Source organism: Phyllostomus hastatus, unplaced genomic scaffold (assembly GCF_019186645.2).
Source record: "Phyllostomus hastatus isolate PE091 unplaced genomic scaffold, TTU_PhHast_1.1 phas_scaffold_93, whole genome shotgun sequence".
NCBI classification, from domain to species: Eukaryota; Metazoa; Chordata; class Mammalia; order Chiroptera; family Phyllostomidae; genus Phyllostomus; species Phyllostomus hastatus.
Window position 1 is genome coordinate 1,026,563 of NW_025334042.1, and position 19,141 is coordinate 1,045,703.

Genomic DNA, 19,141 nt, shown 5'->3' on the forward strand with positions numbered 1-19,141 from the left:
CTATGACTACATACCAGTCTGTGGCAGGCAGGGATGATGAACAAAGCAGTGCATGAGGCAGCATAGATGGCACCCTCCTAGCTCCTAACTCCATGCTGCTGACATGTTGGCTTTACTTCATTTCTTTACTGTGGCACCAGTTCCAGCCAAGTCACTACTGCCAGACACCTGCCCATCTCTCCTAGATTATTACTAATTACTGTCATAATGATTCTTCAACTTTATAAAACACCTGTCTTCTGCAATATCCAGTAGATTCATAAAGACTTCCTCATTGACCATCACAGCATCCCTGTTGAGAGTTCAAAGGAGGTAGGTGTGGTGTATTCTCATTTTAGAAATGAAAAAAGGTGAAACAAAATGAAGGTCTAGGCAGGTTAACCAAGATCACACAGCTGGTCAGCTCAAATGAAGGGGAGAGGCAAAGTTTGTGTGTGTGTGTGTGTGTGTGACAGACAGACAGTCAGAGACAGAGAGAGGGAAAGAGAGGGAAAGTCTCTCAGTGAAATGAGTTACCAAAATTATTTTTCTGTTGCTCTTCCAATGTTATATGGCAATCACTTAAGTGTCTTAATATACTGAAAGATTTCTAGGGGCACCAAACTTCTGGTAAAATCAAAGATGGAATTGTCCTCCCCAATATCATTGTAATGACATTTAACCTATATCAGATTCATATCTATTTTGACTCTGTCTAGCTATATGTCCTTGGGCAAGATACTGGCCCTCAGGCATTGATGGGTATGTCTCAAAAGTTTGTTTTGCAGATTAAATGAAGAGACACATGGCATATAATGTATGGTAAGTAACTCATAAAAGGGACACAATGAATAAGATAAAAAGTGAGTATAAGATAAAAAATGGGAACACTAATATGCTAATTAAAATACAAATTTAAAAAGGCTTTTCTCTTTATTCCATACCTAGTAATTTTTAAAAAAACAAGAGATTCGATTACTGGATGTGCATGTTATTAAATGCAGCAGAGCACGTACATTTAGTCTTCAGTCTGTGTGACCTCACACCAGGCAGTTAAAGTCTCTGGGCATTAGAATCCTCCTCTGTAACCTAACAGAGCTGGAGCACATGATCTCCAAGGACTTTCTGAATCTCTGACTTCTGCAGTCCCATGGAAATAGAAAGTCTTTCAATTCTTTACTCAAGCTATCATTTGTGACTATTTTGCCCTCTGGTGGTGAGAATTAAGTGAAAAAATTATTTCTGAGAAGTTTCATTTCCAGTGCCCATATTAAAATCTGATAAATGTTTTGATGAATGCTTAGGCTTGCTTTGATATTGTTTTTTACACTTGCTGTATAAAAATGATCAGTTTGCAACAACAAACATTTCTATAGTTTCTGAGGATGGGAATTTATGGGCAGCTTAGCTGGATGCTTCTGGCTCAGGGTCTCTCAGGAGGCTGGAACTGAGGAGTCCTACTCGATGTTAGTTCCGCCAGAAAAGCGGTCATCGGAAAGCCTGGGTGGAGGACACACTTCCATGCTCTCTCACAGGCTGATGGGAAGAGGCTTCAGTTCCTTCCCATGTGGACTTCTCCGTAGGGTTGCTCAAGACCAGGCAGCTGGCTTCCTCCAGGGTGACATCTGAAAGAGAAAGATGCTTACCTAGATGCAAGAGAGAGGAGGGGGGAAGGGACAGAGAGGAGGGAGAAGGGGCAAGAGGGAGAGGGGAAGAGGGAGAGACAGAGAGAGAAACTGCAGTATCTTTTCAAACATTTCAAAAGTTGTGTATCATGGATGAATAAAGTAGAATTATGAAGACTCAATGTGAATATATTTCAAAACAACTATTCCACAAAGAAAGCAAACTGTACAAGTACAGTATATGCTATACACTTATATAAGTTTGTTTGACTATGTATCACATAATGTGGTTCTTTCATATACTTTATACATATACAACTAATATAAAATATGTAATTACATGCAAGCTTGTTAATGTATAATGTGTAAATATATCATACAGAAAACATTTAAAGCCTACTTATCTTGTTTAAAGATTGTGCATGTGTGTGTGGTTGCCACACAAACAAAGTGTTCATGGGAGTGATAAACACCCAGCCTGCACAGCGATCGCCTCTGACGGGTGGGGGGAGTGAAGTTGGGGGCGCACACGGGGGCTTTACCTGGCAACATTTTATGTCTCAAGTTTAATTATGACTACAAAGCATTCGTTGTATTAGTCTATCTGCCTTTCTGCAAGTCTGAAAGGGTTCACTTAAAAATCAAATCATACAGTTATTTCCTCTAGAAAAGAAAATAGCAAAATAGGATTATAGACAAAGTGACTTCATTTTGCATATACATGATGATATTATATACATATTTGCATAAAGCTAGAGTAAAAATAAGAAAATGTTAACATTTAGTAATTTTAGGTGGAGGGGTCTTGGATAATGGTTGCAGGTTCCTTGCTTTTTTCTTTTTTCTTTTTTCTCAAAATTAGGAGAAAAAAATATAGCCATTTCCTATAAGGAAACACACTTCCTGAGGGAATAATCATCACCAAAGGGAGACACACCAGGCCACTGCAGTGACAGCCAATCGCATTCTCAGTATCTCCACACGTGCCTGGGGAAACAGAAGCCAACATTTTAGACTGGATGTTTCAAAACCTCACAGCAAATATGAAGAATACTACTTCTATCTCCCCAAATAAAATGTTAGCAAATAATTCCTCCATTACCCTGTGACTGGGTCTAAGTAATTCTGTAAGTCTGTGGCTTAATTTTAATAAAATGGTGGCATGGGAATGAAGAATGTTTTTTATTTGAAACATGAAAATGCACTAATCCCTTGGCTAACTTGCTGCACTTACTGGACTGCACACTCTGGGCTGTGGCCCCTCCGGCCTGTGTCTGGTCCCCTCTTCTGGCAGCAGCTCTCACTTTTCCCTCAGGAACCATTCCTCCCCACTCCCGGCCCACGTGGTGTGGATGGGGGTGACCCACCTCCAGGACAGGTCTCTGGGAGTCTTCCTGGGACTTTTGGTGAAACTCTCAGGAAGAAACTCCTTCCACTGAGGATTTAATTCTGGAGCTGCTGGTAGACATCTTGGCTTCAGAAGACAACACAGAAAAGCAGAGCCAAACCATGGATGGGGGTGGCAGGAGGAGTGGGTGGAGAGAGAGAAATTGACAAAGAGTTTGAATGTCTCTATGACATTGTTGAGGTCCTAGATCCAACTCCCAGCTATGTAGAACAACAAATTTCATTATTCTTTTTTGTTACTTTGAGTATCAATAACTTGAAGTCAAAGGCACCTTGAGAGGTATACCTATATGCAAGTACTAAGTCATACCAAAATTCTCATTGTGAAAAGCAGGTGCTTATTTGTCAAGGTAAAGGAGCCCCTCCAACCCCTCTGCTTTCGGGGGGAACTGTAAGAACAGAGGATTCAAGTGCTCAAAAGATCAGATCCAGGCAGATGGGACACTCCCCTGTGCTGCTTTAAGAGACTCCTTGGCCTGACCCCCTAGGATTTTATGAAAGAGCCTGACAGATGTGTGAACAGCTCATCAAATTGTGGGTAAAATGTTATGTGTACCCAAATATCTGTGCTTTTCTGGGGAAAGGGCCTGTGGGGTTCAACACATTAGTAAAGCGACTGATAAACCAAAAGAGGTGAAAATCACTTCTGAGTGACCCAGGCACAAGTGCAGTGTTGGGCCTGAGTTTCCACATCTCTGTGTGTCGGGTGCCAGACGTTTTAACCAGAGAATTGGAAACAGAGAATAAGCAATGTCTCCATTTTGAACTGGTGATGTCATGAAATAACTCGTTTAAATATAAACCCATTATGTGTTTAAACTACTTCATTTAAAAAGTTCATTTCATCACAGGCCACCTGCAGTTACTACTACCTGAAGGATGGGCCAAGCATGTAGATTTAAAAATTACTAGAAGTCTGCTTCCCAGAAAAGCTCAGCTATTCCCCCAATATCATGTAAACAAATAAAAGACTGTAGTTTCCTTCTTCTATTTGCATAAAATAATAATTCTCAGCAGTATCACTACATTTCACATGCCACTGGTTAAATATGGAACATTCATGCATGAACTAAAAGGCCTTCTGTTGCTATGGGGAACCTAACACCATACATGTGTTCCAGCTTCTCTTTACGGAGAAGAATATCATACTAAAAATTAAACTGAAGTTGTTGCTTATCAATAAGAACAATCAGGAAGAGAAAGAGGAAAGATTGCCTTGGAAAGAGCAGAAGAGGCTAGATTTGACTCCCAATGAAATATTATATTAATGTCTCATAGGCCTGGGGCCTGGAGAGACTAATATTCAATCAGTAATGAGTGTCTCCAGACCGCAAGCACTGACTGCACGTACCAGTTGCATTGTTTGTTTGGGTCATGGGACAACAGAACTCCAGAATGACAGAGGCAGAGTTGAGGGGCACTGAGCAGGGTTGTCTATGGTGGAACCCAGCACAATAACGAACACCATCTGGAAACTTTGGCTATTGATCCCAGGCAAGTTCTGCCCTAAGTAGCTAACAAGAATGGAAAATAACTTCGCCTTTATGGCATGCCTGCTTAGAAGAGAAGCACTTACTGACCCTTTGAAGTAGAATCGCAGAAATAAGTGTCGACATTTCCGTGTTGGATAGTTCTTTTTTGTTGGGACTGCAAATCCTGGAGCCCTACTCCAGACCTACTGACTATAAAGTGAGAGCAGAGCCACCTCTCATGTGATTCTGAAGTTGGCTAAAGTTTGAGGAATAGTAATCAAACTCAACTCCCTCATCTTACAATTCCAGACCAGAGAGGCTGGTTAAGTACTGCCTACCCAAGGTCAAACAGCTGGTCAGCAGCCAAAGCCGTGCACCCTATCCCCCATCCAGAGAGTTTGCTCTGGGTGTCCTTGCAGGAAGACATGGCTATGTCTTCCCAGCGACCCACCATGGTAATGACACATGGAACATCCTGCTGCACAGCAGGAAATAGCCCAAGATAGGCTGAATGTGTTTCTCAAACTTGGTAGCCCAGATTCCCAGATTTCCTAGGCTTTCATGCAGAACACTTCACTTTTATTGACATTATTTTCCTAAAAATGTGTTAATAACATAATTAGTTTACAATGAGGATGTTTTATTGTGTTGTTCCTTCTTGACTGCTATCACTAGATCTGTATTTTATTTTGCAATCACTTGGAGTTATAAGGGCCTTATTTTTACAACCATAGCAATAATTACTGTTATTGATGTTGATAGATATATGTTGACTTAAGATTTTAAAACTTTCTCTGAGGTTGACTGGAAGCAGCTTGGGTAAGAAATTAAAAAATGTTCAATCCTATATGTTTGAAAAAGCTTCTTTTGATTACTTATTAAAAATAGATTACTGGAAAAAATAATTTTTATCCCAGTAAATGATTATAGAAATATTAAATGAAAAATAATCCATGCTTATTTGCCTAGTGTTTCTGCTCTTTTTAATAAACATTAAATGCGTGTCCCACCCCCATCCCCCATCAGTGTTAAGCCACATCCTGGCTTCTCTGCCCATACCCTCTGGGTTAATTTTGTGGGAATTAAAGCCTCTAAGTCCAAAGGAGACTTGTGAGGCCAACTTCTTTTGCATGGGAAACTGAATGAGCAGGGTAAGGGCTGGTGAAACACATTTGAGGGAGGATGGCTGCATGTGGGCCTAGACTGCTTGAGAGGCCAAGGAGAGGGAATGTCACCGTCAAAATGGGTCTGCCTGTTGTTGCTGTGACCCAGAGAGGACTTTCGGGTCAAATTTATGCCAAGAAACTCTTTAGAGAGGGCCATTTTTATTTCCCCTTTTAGTGTTAACTGTGCAATTTCTGGGAATAACCTTGCAGATCTGGTACATTATTCATATTCAGATTTTGAAAAATGTTAAAATAAAATGATATAAATTGTGATTGATTTGACTGTACTGTTATTTAAATTGCCATCCTTTGAAATGTCTCTCTACTGAGAGGTATCAGTCAACACTGTGTTGACTATCATTTTAGAGATCTCCCTAAGCAGGCACACACAGTTTTACATAAACAGGGTCATAAGCCTGATATTTTATCGTGAACACCTACAGTGTTGTCTTTTTCATTGTTTTCTCTTTCTTTTCTAATCACATTCACTCCTAAGATAGCCAGCCTTGAAAGCTTAATGTATATCTTGTATATCTTAATGTATATCTTACCCAACCTGAACCAGGGTGGGTAAGAAAATTGCCCAAGCCTATACAGTCAGTAAATACTAAACTACTTAGTGTGGCTCCAAGGTGCCACTGAACTGCTTCTATACAAGACAGTAACCGACACATTCGTACATGTGCCCTAATACAAGAGTGTTTTATTTCTAGTTGACAGTTTCCCAGGAACGAAAATATTGTGGAAAAATATGTATATACTTTATACTGATTTATTGCTTTGCAAGAAGGGAGTAACAATTTACATTCACACCAGCCCGTATGAGAGAACTCTTTCCTCCAGCAGATTATCATAAAAAATACTTTTATTATTTTTTGTCAATATGATAGGTGAAACGTGATATTCTTATAGCTACATGCTTTTCTGACAGTAATGCGGCTGAGCATGTTTATCAGCCATATGAATTTGCTCTACTATAAATTGCTACATTATTCAGTGTTCTTCAGAGAAACAACAAATAGTGTATTTACCTGATTATGGAGGCTTGGAAAGTTCAAAATCTTCAGGGTGGGCCCTGGCCAGAGAAGGGTTGCTGGTACCGCTCAAGTGCAACAGCTATGAGGCTGAAAACACACACCTTCTTGCAGCAGAGCTACTAGGTCAGACTGCCTGGACAAAACCTGTCTCCTACCTGCCCACTATGCTAAATTACAATTCCCAGCATGCAGTCAAACTTCCTGGTTGCAGTGCATCTTGGAAAAGAAGTCTCTGACTCTCCTTTGGCGACGTAATGAAAGTGCTGTAGTTTGGGCAAATCCTCGGAGTCTAGATAGGAACGTACTGACGCTGCGCAGGTCTCTTCTGCCTCTGCAGAAGTCTTTTTTAGCACGGAAGCTTTAGACGGAAGGATTTAAGAACCGTTCCATTTCCGGCAACACCGGAATTGGTTTGAAGATGGCGTTCTCCAAAATGAGTCGGCCGGCTACAGCGGCTGGGAAAAGTGAATTTTGTAAGCAGAAGCCGAAGCCAGAGAAACGGGGTAACCTAGTGTGAGAACCGAAGTCTGAGTTTACGATGTTTAAAGTTCAGTAGCTATAATAGCTAGTTTTTAGTGTTATTGGCCCGGACTGTGAAACCGTCTGGCGGATGTGGTGTTGGTCACGTGTTCCTAGCTAATCGCTTTTGGTAAAGGCCCCCAAAGTGAACGTGTTGCGGAATTCGTCTTTTGAAAATGTTGTAGGATTAAGGTATTGCAGTAGGCACTGGTGGCGTAAGACTCGCGGCAGTGGCTGGAAGTCCTTAGATATCCTGAGCTAATGAGAGATGCAGTAGGAGTTTCTACTCTATGGTCTCTCTATGTATTTGAAGGAACGCTGATAGTGAAGGAGACAGACGTAGTGATAAGAAGGAGTTAGTCTGGCACGTCCTGAATGCTAGTTTCTGCATTCGTGAAAAAATTTTAGAACATTTGACATTATTCCTGTTTGTCACATAGCTAAAATATTAGACGACATGATTCCTGCTATTCAGACTGCCCTGCTTTACATTGCTGTCTTGTTTTGTTTTATGCTGTTTTATCCATTTTCTTCAATGTGAATCACGGGAAGAGAGGCTAGAGAAAGAGCCGCAGGCCTCAGCAACCATTCTTATTGTAAATGTTAAAACAAACTCTCGTCCTTATAGGCATTAGAAAGTTATTGAAGGTGTTTTGTTGTTTTTTTATTGTGAACGTACATAGCAAAATATATGTACAGCTTAAAGAAATAAAAAAATACGTGAGAAGGGAGCGCTCAGACCATTGAGCACAATAAGGAATATTACCAAACCCCCAAAGTCTCTTACAAGCACCTCTCTGATCATACTTTTTCATTCTGAGACGTGAAGTAACCGTTCAAAATCGTGTTGGTCATGCTGTTCTTTTTCTTTATAATCTCTACTACCTACGCACAAGGCGGTTTAATTTTGCTTGTTTTTGAACTTTATATAAACAAGAGAGGACTGTAGGAATGGTTCTGTGTCTTGCTTCTTAGATTTAACTTTGTTTTTGCTATTTAATCAGGGCAATACTTGAAGCTGTAATTTATTTTCACTACTATATGATGTTTCCTTGTATGAATATGTGATAATTTATATTACACTCTACCGTTGGTGGACATTTGCATTGTTTCCATCATTTGCTATTATAAACAATACTGCTATAAACATCTTTGTGTGCACATGCACACACATGTAAGTATAAGTATGTATATACACTCACTCTCAGGCTTCAGTAAAATTTGAAATGCCACTTATATTTAAAATAGTCTTGTAAACAAAATGGTATTTGCATCTTTAACTCAACATAGTGTAGTGCAGTGGAAGTTACTTTACTTGAGTACTCACAATGAGGCATGCTCTAATTAGTGTGGATCCAAGGAGGGTCCATGCCCTTATTGAACTTTGTTTTATGAAACAACTGAAATGTGTACAAGTAATTTTAATACAGTGTGTTGATAATAATGGTAGAGGCCTATTGTCTGTTGACTAATCTCAGAAGCATAGGAAGAAGAAATGCAAGGAGAGTATTGGAAGCTTGTAAATACATGCATATAAGTGTCCAAAAGTAGGTTAACATCTGATGTGTACATTTTTTCCCGTAGATGAATCAGAACTCTTTGCTGTCTCTGATGGTGGGAAGAAACCAGCTTTTTCCAAAGAGAACAATCCCAGAGGACTCTTGGAGGAGAGCAGTTTCACAACTTTGTTCCCAAAATACAGACAGGCTTATTTGAAAGAGTGCTGGCCATTTGTGCAGAAAGCACTGAATGAACACGTATGCATATTTTATATATTTCTTTGAGATTTTGCTCCTACGTATACCTTTTAAGTGTGCTGGTGGATATTTTTAATGCACCGGCTGGCATAATTAGTTATTTTGGTTCCTTTGGTATTTTAAACAGCCTAGATAAACTTTATTCTTCTAATCCATTTGTTTATAATTTTGTGAGTAATAGAGTACTTTGAAAATTCACATACCCTTAAAATTGTAGGGATTTCATGGACTGTCTGACACTCATCTGTGAACCCCAAGTTTCATAATGCCTGCTCTGTGCAATGGTAGTGTCCGTGCCCCTATACAGTTTGAGTTGCTTAGTTTTCATTTTAAATGAAAGCTGTGGATATGCCAACTTCTCTGTTTGTTGCTGCTGCCATGCCCCGAGAGCAGTGTATTTGTTTTTGTTTTTTTACATGATATTTATTTTTAGAGAGAGGGGAAGGGAAGTAGAAAGAGAGGGAGAGAAACATGGATGTGTGGTTGCCTCTTGTGGGCACTGTGACCGGTGACCAAACCCAAAAGCCAGGCATGTGCCCTGACCAGACTTGAACTGGAGACCTTTTGCTTTATGGGATGACTGCCAGTCAACTGAGCCACACAAGTCAGGGCAGAATATTTGCTTTTGTTTTCAAACTGTGTGTTGAAATCCTTTAGTGAATTCAGAAGGCAATTTAGAAGATATAATGAATCTTTTTAAAATGAATTTATCATGTAAAAGGTATGGATCGTCTTATGAAGCTTTGGTTCATTTTTATATGTATGTATATGTATATGGGGACTAGGCTGTGATAGAAAATATATTTCTTGCCCTAGCTGGTGTAGCTCAGTGGATTGAGCATCAGCCTGCGAACCAAAGGGTTGCCAGTTGGATTCCTAGTCAGGGTACATTCCTGGGTTGCAGGCCAAGTCCCTAGTCGGGGGTGTGAAAGAGGCAGCCACACACTGATGTTTCTCTCCTTTTTCTCCTTCCCTTCCCCTCTCTCTAAAAATGAATACATAAGATCTTAAAAATATACATGTATTTCTCAAACTGATACTACTCTGGAGTCGTTTGTGCCTTTTGGGTATGAGGGTGGCTGGCAAATTGTAAGCAGTGTTTTACGGCTATCTATACCTGAGGTTGGATATTTTCTCTCTCTCTCTCTCTCTCTCTCTCTCTCTCTCTCTCTCTCTCTCTCTCTCTCTCTCTTTAAATCCTCACCTGAAAACATTTTTTCAATGCTTCTAGAGAGAGGAAAGAAGAGAGAGAAACATCAGTGTGAGAGAGAAACATCAATTGGTTACCTCCAATATGTGCCTGGACTAGGGGTTATATGTACCCAGACCAGGGATTGAAATTGCTACCTAGGTATGTGCCCTGACTGGGAATCAAACCTGCAACCATTTGGTTATGGGAAGACACTCCAACCAACTGAGTCACACCAGGGCAGGGTGTGCATGATCTCACTCTCTTCTCTTCTAATTCTCTTCTCTTTTTTTTTAAACTCAACAGAGACCCCAGCCTTATGTTGAATAGCTCATTGAAGTATTCTTCAGAATATGCTCACATGTCAGAAAATAGCATTTTTATTTGCTTTATTGAAATCTTTTTTTTTCCTTCTGAGGATTGATGCATAATTTACCAATTATTGCTTCTTTAGAAACCTATGATAATTTGTTTTTACTTTGTTTGTATTTAGCTAATTCAAACTGGCTTGAGAAAAGTTGGAAAGGGAAGTTCATTGTCACCCTAAGGAGCAGTTGATGGATTAGAGCTAGGTCCGGGATAGGGAGGCCATACAGCTTTATGGTTTTAATTTAGGTCTTAAGTAAGGCTTTATTTGGATAGATATATATTTCTTAAACTAGAAATGATCTTTATTTCAATAATTACAAAGTATTCTAAAACCAAGTAAGTATAAATGGTTTTAATTGCCCAACTTTCTATGTTCGTGAAGGATGAAAGTAATCAAGCATTCTTTATATTAACTACCCAGGTTCTTCAGCGGGGTTGTTGATATAATTTTAGAGAGAGCTTAACTCACAGTAGTTAATAGATTAGGAAAGCCTCTATAATTATCTAAAATTGAATGCATTTTTAGACAGCTGCTTGTTTGCACTTTCCTTTCTGTAGCACATTAACACAGCCCTGGACCTGATCGAGGGCAGTATGATGGTCTGCACAACAAAGAAGACCTTTGATCCGTGTATCATCTTTAGGGCCAGAGACCTGATAAAACTGTTAGCAAGGAGTGTTTCATTTGAACAGGTAAGTTTGCAATTACAGAGATTTTGCTTATACAACACTATATCCATCCATCCCTGCCTCCTTTAATCCTCCCTGCTTCCCTTCATAGTTTTCATTATTCTGTTTAGATTTCACTGTGGTTTTTGAAAGGAAATGTATTGGTATTTTTGGAGTATTTTCTGTACTTTTTCAAAAGGCATTGTGAATTCTTCAGGATGATGTTGCATGTGACTGTTAAAATAGGTTCTTTAGAAAGAAAGATTTGTAAAAAAAAGACAATGACTTATCCAAAGGATCTACATTGGAGGTACTTTTTATCAGTAGAAAACTTGAGTATCTTCCTCTGTCATTTGTTTTTCAGTATATTTCAACTGAATTTCAACTTACTGTTCTTTTTATGTAGGAGCTGGAACCCTTAACAAACTGTTACATTACAGTTCAGGGAAACACGGTTTCAGCTATTGGGTCCTTTAGAGGCTTAAAAGAGGTTAGAACTACTTATTACCTGTAGTTAATTTTCAGCAGAGAGCAAATTAAATAATTGTTATAATATATTGTTTTATGATTATTGTATTTTTTTTGGGTGTGCCTTGTTTGATCACCCATTTATAAGTACTCTGTGCTTCCTGGAATTTGAGGGAGTCATTGCTCCCGGACCCTATTGTATTATGGCTGACCTTTGACAATTATAGACACATCCGATTCTCCGTCAGAAGGGCTGCACACGATCACTCCTCTCCCTGCAAATTTTAAATGGGTATTTAGGCACCTCTTAGTCTGTAACACATAGAAAAACATGAGGTAGTCTGATGTGCTCAAATGCTAGGGAATTGAACAGATCTTGTTATTTGCAGGAATGAATATGGATAGTAGAGACCAAACTCTCAAAATTTCTTTCCCTTAAAGATATGTTTTCTTGTGCTTGAATTTATTATAATGCTTATTTAATGTTTTCATGAACATTTTTTTAAATTTGTTATACGAAAATGTGTGGAGCAGATACTGTTTCAGTTAATTCCTTTTGATGCTGCTCTCTGGATCTGGCTTCTTCCCTTTGGAACTCTGTTGCCTTTAATGGAACTCTGTTGGACCTCATTTTGTAAATTACATGCTCTTTTCATATGGGGCAATAACTGAAACTTTATACTTCTATAAAGTCTAAATATATTATTCAATTCTTACAACAGGTGCTTGAGGTATTTTCATTTCTGCATTAAATGAGAAAGGTGGAACAGGAAAATTAAATGACTTTCCATAAAAAGCGGCAGTCTCATTATTTGAGCCTACATTTTCTGACTAAATCCAGCCCTCTTCTCTCCTAAGTCACAGTTCCAGAGTGTTGTACTAGTTCTGTGTGTCACATTTTAGCAGGACAACTGAATAATGTCATTGTATTCCAGGGAGTTTGACTATTATATAAAAGATCTAAGAGCCACTAAAAGCAGTTGAAGGAACTGTCATTTTAGTTTGCAGTAATTGGCTGGATATTTTGCAGTCTAGTAAACCCCTCCTACCTTCTACTTTGTTCATTAAAATCTTTATAAGTGACCAATTCACTTTCCTTTGCAAATTTAAGGTTTGAAAGTGGTCCTAGATACTATGAAGAAGATTCATGCAATTTATAATATTATAGTGAGAGTTAACTATATATTGCTGTAACAGTGGTTGTCACACTTCTTTTAGCTACAAAAACCTTTCTTGAAATTAAACTTTTTATGAAAGTCTAATGGACAAAACTTAGCTGTTTTGGATAAATTAGAGGTAGAGTTCAGCCCACTCAACTCCACCCAAGTCCTGTAGTTACTTCCTTGGAAGCTGGGTCTCTGTGGAGCCCAGGACTGACAGGGGCACTGTGATGTATTACGCAGTTTTAGTACAAAGAGGGCTCCACAGAATTTATTGTAGATGATACCGATTCTGTTTTCTTAGATTGTGACCCTATGTATTAGATTTAAAGATGTGATCTTTAAGAATTCTGCTTTTTCTCTATTAAATAAAGCCTGGAATATTTCAGATTGCATTAAAACTTCCTTTTTTTTTTTTTTAGAATTTAACACTCAAATTATTTAGTGTTAACCTTTTGAGAGAGATCTGTTGTATCCCTGTGTGCACAAGTTCATGACTGTCCTTGGAAATGTAACTACAGTATACTGAGCTGTTATATGATGGATATTTGTTGAGCAGTCCACTTAAATTTGATGAAGTTAAAAAGTCTCTATTAGATTTGTGGGAAATAACAATTTTGAGGTACATTGGGATATTAAATATAAAGAGAGCTAGTCTTGTGCCTGATGCCTGATTTGCATCCTCTGATGTTCTAATCTCTATAAAATTCAAATGGAGTAGAGAAAATGTGAGACTGTTGGTTTTATCTGATCATGAGAAAGTTTGCGTTTTTCCCCCCTGTGATATTTCAGGTGCTACTGAAAGCTTCCTGCTTGCAGGGAGCTTTATGAAGAGCTCTCCTTGTTAGTTGAATTTCAAGGCTTAAAGAAATAATGGTTGAAAAGCTGAATTATTCTTTTTCATCTCAATTTATGTTAACAATTCTGAATTTCTTAATCTAACTTTCTAATGGTTTTCTGATGCCTGGTTAATTATGCAGGTCTGAGATTACAGGGTTTTTTTGTTGTTGTTATGGAATAGCTTCCTGGAGTGACCAATCTTTTGGTGTCTCTGGGCACTGAAAAAAGAAGAGTTGTCTTGGGCCACACATTAAATACACAGACACTAATGAAAACTAACAAAAATCTCATAATGTTTTAAGTAAATTTACGATTCTGTGGTGGGCCACATTCATAGCCATCCTGGGCCAGATGCAACCTGAAGGCCATGGGTTGGACACCCCTGCTCAAACAGGCTTAGAACTGTTTATAAGGGCAATATTTATAATGTCTTGGTTTGACAAATGTATGACTTTTGAAATTAAAACTTTTACATTGTTCTTATATAGCATGACTGAAGACCTTAATGATTAAAAGAGAATTGGTACAAGATTCCAAATTCAGATCACAAAATTGGGAAAGATTTTTGCCACAGTTCAAGCACAAAAATGGAAACAAATGCAAGGAACCAAAGTAAAAAACGGTTAAGAAGGTGTATACACCATTCCCATCACCACAGCCAGAAAGTCAGGTCAGTATTAAATGTTGAATTTCATTACATGAGGAGGAACTGTTAAAGTCAATTTTGTCAAAAACTTCCTTGAGAGTATTTTAGGTGGAATTGCTGTGTGTCTGGGTATGCAGAGACAGAAGAAAACTGAACGTAAGTGTAAATAGACTTATTTTGGGCGACGTGCTTGGGGGTGGGGCTTCACATTGTAAGTGTAAACTATATCAAGGTGGTTGGTGTCACTTATGTCCCTGTAGCCCCCCCAAAATTAATGATTTAGCCCAAAATGCTCTCTGTTTTGCTTTAGTTTCATTCCTGTGACCATGAGCTATATGACTCTTCCAGTTTTGAAATCTTAAATTCTAATACCCTTTAACCCTAATAACCCTTTATCCAAGTTATGAATGCCTCTCATTTCATCCATTGTCTTCTGGGTTAATTTCCATTCCAGAATTTCCTTTTCCATCTTGCCCATCATCATTTTCCTTCATGCTCCCCTTTCCTTCTGTCCCTCTTAAACTTGGATCAGCCCTATAACGACATCTTTTCCATAATGTGGCTGCCAAACGTGGGTGGGGAAAGTCATGCCTTTGGTTTCTACCCACTACAAATATATGTTTCCAACCTCTGATAGGTCCTCAGTATTTTTGGCATCTCCCACTCCTAGCAGATGACGTTGAATTTTGTTTGACTGAAATATTTGAGACCATCAGGCAAGAATTCTTCCAGTTTCCTCTTCTCTCACTTACATGTTTCCCATCTGTATCCTTTATTTACCTGCTCTTTTAGTTCTGTCTTCACCTGTCTCCCGAGGTGTCTCGCTGCATTATTCTCTCTCTTGGAAACTTTCCTTTCTGCTAGTTCTTTGTGTTGAGCATGTGAACCATCCATTTCTGGGTGCTGTCTTCTCCACAGCCCTGTGTTTGAAGATTTTTGGGGAAGGTTTAATGAAAGGTCAAAGGGAAAAGAATGATGATGAAAAAACAGCGGAGGTGCTGGGTCCTGAGGTCTCCTCTGGAAAGGGAAGGACGTGAAGACAGGAAGAAAGTGGTGGTTGGGGGAAGGAGAGGGATCCAGTCCAGTTAATAAACCGCACTTCCACAGCGCCTGCTCTACTTCTTATGGCCTGTCGTCCTGTCCTGGGGTCAGTGATCATCTTGTCTTTCTCCCCAACAACTGTACACTCCTTAAACAGTGATATCTCAATTGATGTATTCCGTTCCCTATTTGCTAGTAATTTAATCCGTGCATGCCTCAGTTTCCCCATACATAAAATGGGGATAATGATAATATCTCAAAGAATTACTAATGAGGATTAAGTGAATTAGTAATTATAAAGAGCTTACACCTGTAAAGAGTTTAGAACATTGTCTTAGGTGTAATAATGCTGTGTATGTACAAGATAGATTAATTATCAATCGACTGGATAGTGAATGAATGAACTGTAGCTTTCTCTAGTTAGTGTTCATTAGTCACCAAATCCTGATAATTCTTGTTTTTCATTTTGCATGTTACTAATTTTATGTAAGGCTTTCATCTCTTCATTCTTCTGTACCTTACGAAATGCTGCTTTGATCTCTTTACTCTTCTCAGAAACTTCACTCATTTCTTACTCATGTCCCACTTCCTTCGCCCAACATTCAGTCTTCCTCAAAACTATTTTTCCAGTTTCCTGTTACACTTTTCCGAGTCATCGACCTTCCATCCCACAAAAAGCCTGTGTGTTACTCAGCAAATACATCGCCTACTTTCCTGCCCCCGTGTTTTTGTGTAGGTTTTCCCTTCAGCTTAGAGAAAGTCCCCTTCTTTCTTTCTCACTCCCTTAGTGAATTAATTGTAGGGTTTTGACCCCACTGTTTTTACCTCATGCACATTCCTTTCTTAGGAAATGACTGTCATCTGCACTATTTCTGATGTAATTATAAATACTGATTTCAACAGATCGACAAAGAACTGGCTACTGGTGAATACTTTCTGAAGGCAAGTCAAAAGAAGCGGCAGAAAATGGAAGCAATCAAGGTAAGACTGTCTAGCTTACAACATTAAAATCTTAAGTTCACAAAAACTTGAATTCTTATTTAACTGTAAGTTGTGTTTTACTCATGTATCCTTTATTAATAATGTAGGCTAAACAAGCAGAAGCTCTCACTAAGAGGCAAGAGGAGAGAAACAAAGCTTTTATTCCACCTAAAGAAAAACCTATTGTGAAGCCTAAGGAAGGTAAGGCTTGTTTTCCAGTTCTTGGTATGATGGTAAAATCTGTTACATGGAAAGTAGACCCTCGGTGAATTTATCTAAATCTTTTTGATTTTTTGAGTGTTAAGAAATAACCTTACCTTCAATTAATTCACATAGCATTTCATTAATCACTAATCCTACTGACAAGGGACAACTGAGGTAACTTACAGGTTGGCAGCAGCCAGTGCCTAGGTTAAGAGCATCCCAGACTGCTCATCCTCTCCTGACCTCTGGATGTGCGTGGGAAGGACCTTTCATTTTGAAAGATAGAAACCAGCGCAGTGACTCCTCTGTAAAAATCAAAGCCCTGAGATCCCTGAGCTCTGCTACTGTGCCTCTCAGAAACAGCTTATCAGAATTTGTGCTTCTCTGCTCTTACTGTGATCAGTGGCTTAAAATTTGATCCTGTATTGTTAACATGGATTTCTGTCATCTTGGGACACCAACTAAATAATGGGAGGGTTCTATTCAGGGGCTGTTAAACAGATCCTCAGAGGAAACACTCTCGTGCCTTCTCTTCTCTGCTCCTACTCTCATTTTCACTCATCCTCTCCTCTTTACATGTTCATTCCCATGAGTAACATTGTGCTTTTTATTTCTAAAGCAACTCTGCAAAGTGGCCAGTTGTTCTGTGAGGGGAGGGTGTCACTGGCAGCGTTGCCTATGACCTGTTGGTCACAACCAGATATGGCATTACTATTTGACATAGTGTCTTACATTACATCAGTGTTAACCTCAGTAAAAATACAGGGTGGGTCAAAAGTAGGTTTACAGCTGTTCATATGGAAAATAATACAGTAACAAATAATACAAGAATAAACTTTTGTGTACTCACAACTATAAACCTACTTTTGCCTTACCCTGGAATATATTTTATTAGGAAGATCATTGGGTAAGTAAAAGCTTAAAATGTCATTGCATTATATTTCTAGTTTGTATAGTTTGTCAGTCATGTACTTTGAAGGTAGTTTAATTTCAGTTTATCAGTATTAAAAATGCAGCTATTCCACTATAGTGGAGGCATTAACTCCCTGCTTCTCAGGTTGCTGAGTAGTTTGTATGATATTTTATCTTGTGATTCTTTTATGCTCTGAATACTATTCTTTAAATGATAGGAAAAAGTTGTGTTGTTTTTGCTGCTTTCTTTATTTTGTTCAAGCTTTTGGCATTGATTAGATGGTTGAGTTCTGTTACAAGGACCTATAAACACTTGCGGATTATTATAGTTAGTGAACAAATATTTGGAAAACTTTAAGATTTTATGTGATATTAAATGTAGTATATTTTGACTTATAACTTTAAGATTAGTTAATTAAAAATAATGAAGCTGAAGGGACTACATGTAATAGTCCTCATGAAATGTAATTTTAAATTATTTTAATGTGCAAGATGGAAAATTGGTGTATTGATGAGCATTCTAAAGTTCTAAAATAGGGAAATGAATACAAATAAAAATAATCTCATTTCCAGTATGATGTAAGGGAAAAATGTAGTTTTAAGATAGTTGCACCCAGTAATTTGTTCAAATGACTAAACTATAATGCCATTTTCATGTATACTTTCACTAATGTATTTTTATGACTTGTCTTCTCTTAAAGAAATTTCTAACTTACCTTTAGGCAGATGACAAGTGTTTTGTATTTTATAATATAACCCCCCATTATAGTAGTATTCTGAAATTATTGTCTTAAATACATATTGCTTGTTTTATTTGGTAAAATCTAAAGAATTAAATGTATCTTTAATTTGCCTAGCTTCTACTGAAACTAAAATTGATGTGGCTGCTATCAAGGGAAAGATTCAGAAAGCAAAGAAGAGGAAACTGGGAGCTCTTACAGAGCTTTGCAGAGGAGTTCTGGCCAAGGTAGAGACCTGGTAGAAACCCTTCATTTTCTCACACAACCAAAAGGAGGATGACAACCAATCTAAAATCAATAAACAAGCAGAAGCACCAGAAAATCAAACTGCGTGCAACTCTGACAACCAAGGAATTAAAGAAAAAAGTCAACCAGAGCAAACAGACCAGTAAGGCAGTAGACCTCGCAGGCCAACTCAGAAAAGCTGCAGCTACACTGTGGACCTTGGGGGCGGGGCTGGCTGCGGTGAGGTTGTGGGCTGCGCAGGTGGGGCTGACTGAAGGGGACTCAGAGGTGGCTTTGGGTTCAGCGGTTGCAGCGGTAGGAGAAACTCCCAGTCTCACAAGAGAGTCCATTGAAAAGTGCACTAGAGATGAGCAAGCGAGCTCTACTGTTCCCTGTCTGGCCCTCCCCCACAGGCATATGTTCTCCTCCTTCTGGCACCCCTGTAATTAGGACATTGGAATGTTTCAGGTTGTCCCAGACATGTGAAAATGAAAACATATTTGAACAAATAATGAAGGAAAACTTCCTCAGACTGGCGAAGGAAACAGACTACCAGGAAGCCCAGAGAGTCCCAAAGAAGATGGATCTGAAGAGGAACACACCAAGGCACATCATCATCAAGTTACCCAAGATTAAATATAAAGAGAGAATCCTTAAAAAAGCAAGAGAAAAGGAGACAGTTACCTACAAAGGAGTTCTCATAAGACTATCATTAGCTGATTTCTCAAAAGAGAC

The 19,141-nt window shown here is 38.7% G+C and overlaps 1 protein-coding gene and 1 long non-coding RNA gene across 2 annotated transcripts; one reads left to right on the forward strand and one right to left on the reverse strand.

The window, feature by feature from the left end:
* Nucleotides 1-893: 893 nt before the first annotated feature.
* On the reverse strand, nucleotides 894-7,025 carry LOC123812652. The gene is made up of 4 exons (XR_006784619.1): nucleotides 6,681-7,025; nucleotides 2,972-3,078; nucleotides 2,542-2,591; nucleotides 894-1,604 (listed from the first exon to the last, which is right to left on the reverse strand). It is a non-coding gene; the product is annotated as an uncharacterized LOC123812652 (long non-coding RNA).
* Nucleotides 7,026-7,094: 69 nt separating this feature from the next.
* Nucleotides 7,095-19,084, forward strand: KRR1 (KRR1 small subunit processome component homolog). Its single transcript, XM_045829922.1, is given in 14 exon segments — nucleotides 7,095-7,189; nucleotides 8,790-8,962; nucleotides 11,079-11,213; nucleotides 11,389-11,423; nucleotides 11,425-11,442; nucleotides 11,444-11,479; nucleotides 11,481-11,499; nucleotides 11,596-11,684; nucleotides 12,773-12,824; nucleotides 14,157-14,327; nucleotides 16,248-16,325; nucleotides 16,433-16,526; nucleotides 18,299-18,408; nucleotides 18,875-19,084. Coding segments are annotated over 14 exon segments (1,113 nt in total). The 5' UTR covers nucleotides 7,095-7,104; the 3' UTR covers nucleotides 18,893-19,084.
* Nucleotides 19,085-19,141: the final 57 nt, after the last annotated feature.